At 38.1% G+C, this 2,645-nt stretch overlaps 2 protein-coding genes across 2 annotated transcripts in view; one reads left to right on the forward strand and one right to left on the reverse strand.

Moving 5' to 3' along the window:
• Positions 1-1,183, forward strand: part of LOAG_18730 (keratin) — a 3,095-nt gene extending 1,912 nt beyond the window's left edge. Inside the window, exon 4 of the mRNA XM_020451393.1 lies at positions 392-1,183. Within this exon, the coding sequence (XP_020304830.1) occupies positions 392-919 (528 nt within the window). The 3' untranslated portion in view covers positions 920-1,183. The remainder of the gene's footprint in view (positions 1-391) is intronic.
• Positions 1,184-1,397: 214 nt separating this feature from the next.
• LOAG_14137 (hypothetical protein) lies at positions 1,398-2,074 on the reverse strand. The gene has a single exon (XM_020448764.1). It carries the CDS (start codon positions 1,781-1,783, stop codon positions 1,604-1,606), a length of 180 nt encoding a protein of 59 aa, XP_020301116.1. The 5' UTR covers positions 1,784-2,074; the 3' UTR covers positions 1,398-1,603.
• Between the last annotated feature and the right edge of the window lie 571 nt (positions 2,075-2,645).

Raw genomic sequence — 2,645 nt, forward strand, 5'->3', positions numbered from 1 at the left:
GGAGAAAGAGAGTATGTTTGCTTGACTCGAGGTCCAGCAGGGAGGAGTTTGTGATGATGAAAAGTGCGATCCGCATTTTGCGTGCTGTACAGTCGGCTTTTAGTCTTTGAAATGATGATTCATATGGGAATCAACAAAGAAAAGCATGGATAACTAGCTTTCATGATTATTTTGAAGGATGTATTAATTTATCTCGTTGTCGGACTTGCCAGAAAATAGAAATTAGGACCATCCGCACAATTCCTACTGTGTTCTAATGTTGAGTTTAGTCTCAAAAATGTTGCGTGAATAGAGACACTTAAGCAATTTGTTAATGTTTCCAATTAGCTTTTCAGAATCTTTTGTCTGATTTTATATTTTAATGTCAAATTCCTTAAAACAGTGGTGACAGTCCTTATTTTCAGAGGCAAAACCAGAAGTATCATCGAAGCGACGTTCGAATGGAGCTCAGGATGGTTTTATCAATGGCGTTGAACAGGTGAATGGATTTGGAGCTCGTGGTGATGAACGCCGCCAGGTGCGTGGTGCTAAAAGTTACGGTACTCAACGTAATGACTTTGGGAGTGGCGGTGCAAAAGGAGGTGATTTTGGAAAAGGTCTAGATGCTGAACGTGGTCGCACTGGTGGTGGCAGTAGACGTCAGGAACGTGATAACTATGATGGCCCTCGGAACTTTCGTGGCGTACCTCGCAACAGCGGTCGAGGTTTTGGTAGTTCAGGTGGTCGAGGTGGTGCTTCCAATTTGACACCGCGTGGTTCCGGTTTTCGAAATGCCAGTAATAGTAACAACAATCAGATGAATGGCGGTTTCAAGGGTAATGGTAATGGCGGAGGAGGACTTAGCGGATGTGGATATAACGGACCACCGCAGCCGCCGCGTCGTCAGCTGGGATTCAATTTTGCTTCAGATACATTCTGAATATAGCTATATCAACGATATGATTCATTTTTTTATTTGAGGTCGTATTTTGAGGAACAGATGAATTATGTGGCACCGTTAACGCTTTATTTTGATTTTTGAAAGAAAAAAGTTTTTCTCTGCAGATTTTTTTCTCTTTGTTTTAAGACTTAACCAAAATTTCTGGTTTTTGTTCACCTCGTCATTGTTTCCTCTTTAAAGCGCGGCTCTTTCAGTGTGTATGTTTATTATTTTAAGCTTTCTTTATCATCGTCCTTTTTCCATCCCTAAAATCTTTCCTCTTGATATTGTGAATTGCAATTATTGTAAAACAAGTTTTTGTGGTTTTTTCTAGTGGAGTTTCTCCAATTCTAGCCTAGCAAAACTCCCTCAGGAATCGCTTTTTTATTACTTCTTGTGAAAACATCCTTTGGTAAAATTTTTCGCAACTTCTGATGAATCTTGAAACGAGATTTCTTTGTGAATATTCATTTGCAGAAAAAAAAAGAAGTTTGAAACCATTTCTTGCCGAATTTTCCTGGAGTTCTTTTCATAAAATTCTCCCGGGCTTTTTCAATATACCTTCTCTGGTATTCATTTCCAGTGGGACTTTTTGGGATCACTTACCAACGACTGCCGTGGGTTTTGCTTTACACAGGTTATCTTGAATAATGTTTTGGCGCAGTTGATCATGATAACGGTGATCTATGCATGAGTAAGTCTGCTTGTACATGTGTGTATGTGTATGTCTACATATGTGTGTGTATGTGCACGCGTCTGTATGCGCATGTATGTGTGTACATGGGTGTGTATGTATGTATGTGTGTATGTGTATTCACGCCTGTCGATACAAGTTCGTTTCGCATGATCGACCATATCATTCATGTTATAACTGCTATTGATTGTTCATCGTCCTCTCGTATTCGTTCCGAAAGTTTTAGCATCAGAATTAAAAGTGTTCGAGCGTGTTTTAAATCTACTTGTTTATTGTAATGTGAAATGGAGTTGAAAAAGATATTTTTGAACTACGTCAAAAGTGATGTCACTTTGGCTATAAACATTTTTGGGTCTGTAAGGATTGGAATGGAACCGCCGAAAATTCTCAATTCACAGGTTCCATTTAGTGTAAAAGGTGTCTTTTAATGCTTGATACTTTTCCAAATAGAAATAATGCAGTAAAATCCTGCAAAGTGATTTAACAGCTGGAATGGAATGGTGTTGATGTGAGTCATTGTTGTCGAACAGTTGTATAATTTAGAGCGAACGGTTGAATTTGTAGTGCCAGAATTCTGTTGGGGAACTACAGGATCAACAAATTGGATATCTAAAAGAGTGGTACAAACTGTTCATTCAGTTGCAGTTGACAATTATTGATGCTAACACTAAAGGGAATATATAAAGCATCCTGTGACATGTATGATACATGAAACAAAATTTTGCCATAAAAAAAGTAATTGATAAAGCCTGGTCAGAAAATGATGTACTTGTCGATTCTGGTAAGCGAAATCGGAACCATTTTCTAATATATCAATTCGAACTTCGATCTTGTAGTTTTGATTCAAAAATTCGAATTTCCTGCCAGGCGGGAAGAATGCTTATAGCGTGGTAGTGCTATATGATAGTACTATCATCTTTCGAATCTTTTTTTTTTTTCTAACTTGTCGGATACCTCTGCTCTTATTGCTGATAAGAAACGAACGAGAACAATCATGCAATACAATCAAATTGTGATATGAAATGAAGGAAT

This window comes from Loa loa (assembly GCF_000183805.2).
Source record: "Loa loa unplaced genomic scaffold supercont3.470, whole genome shotgun sequence".
Classification (NCBI taxonomy): domain Eukaryota; kingdom Metazoa; phylum Nematoda; class Chromadorea; order Rhabditida; family Onchocercidae; genus Loa; species Loa loa.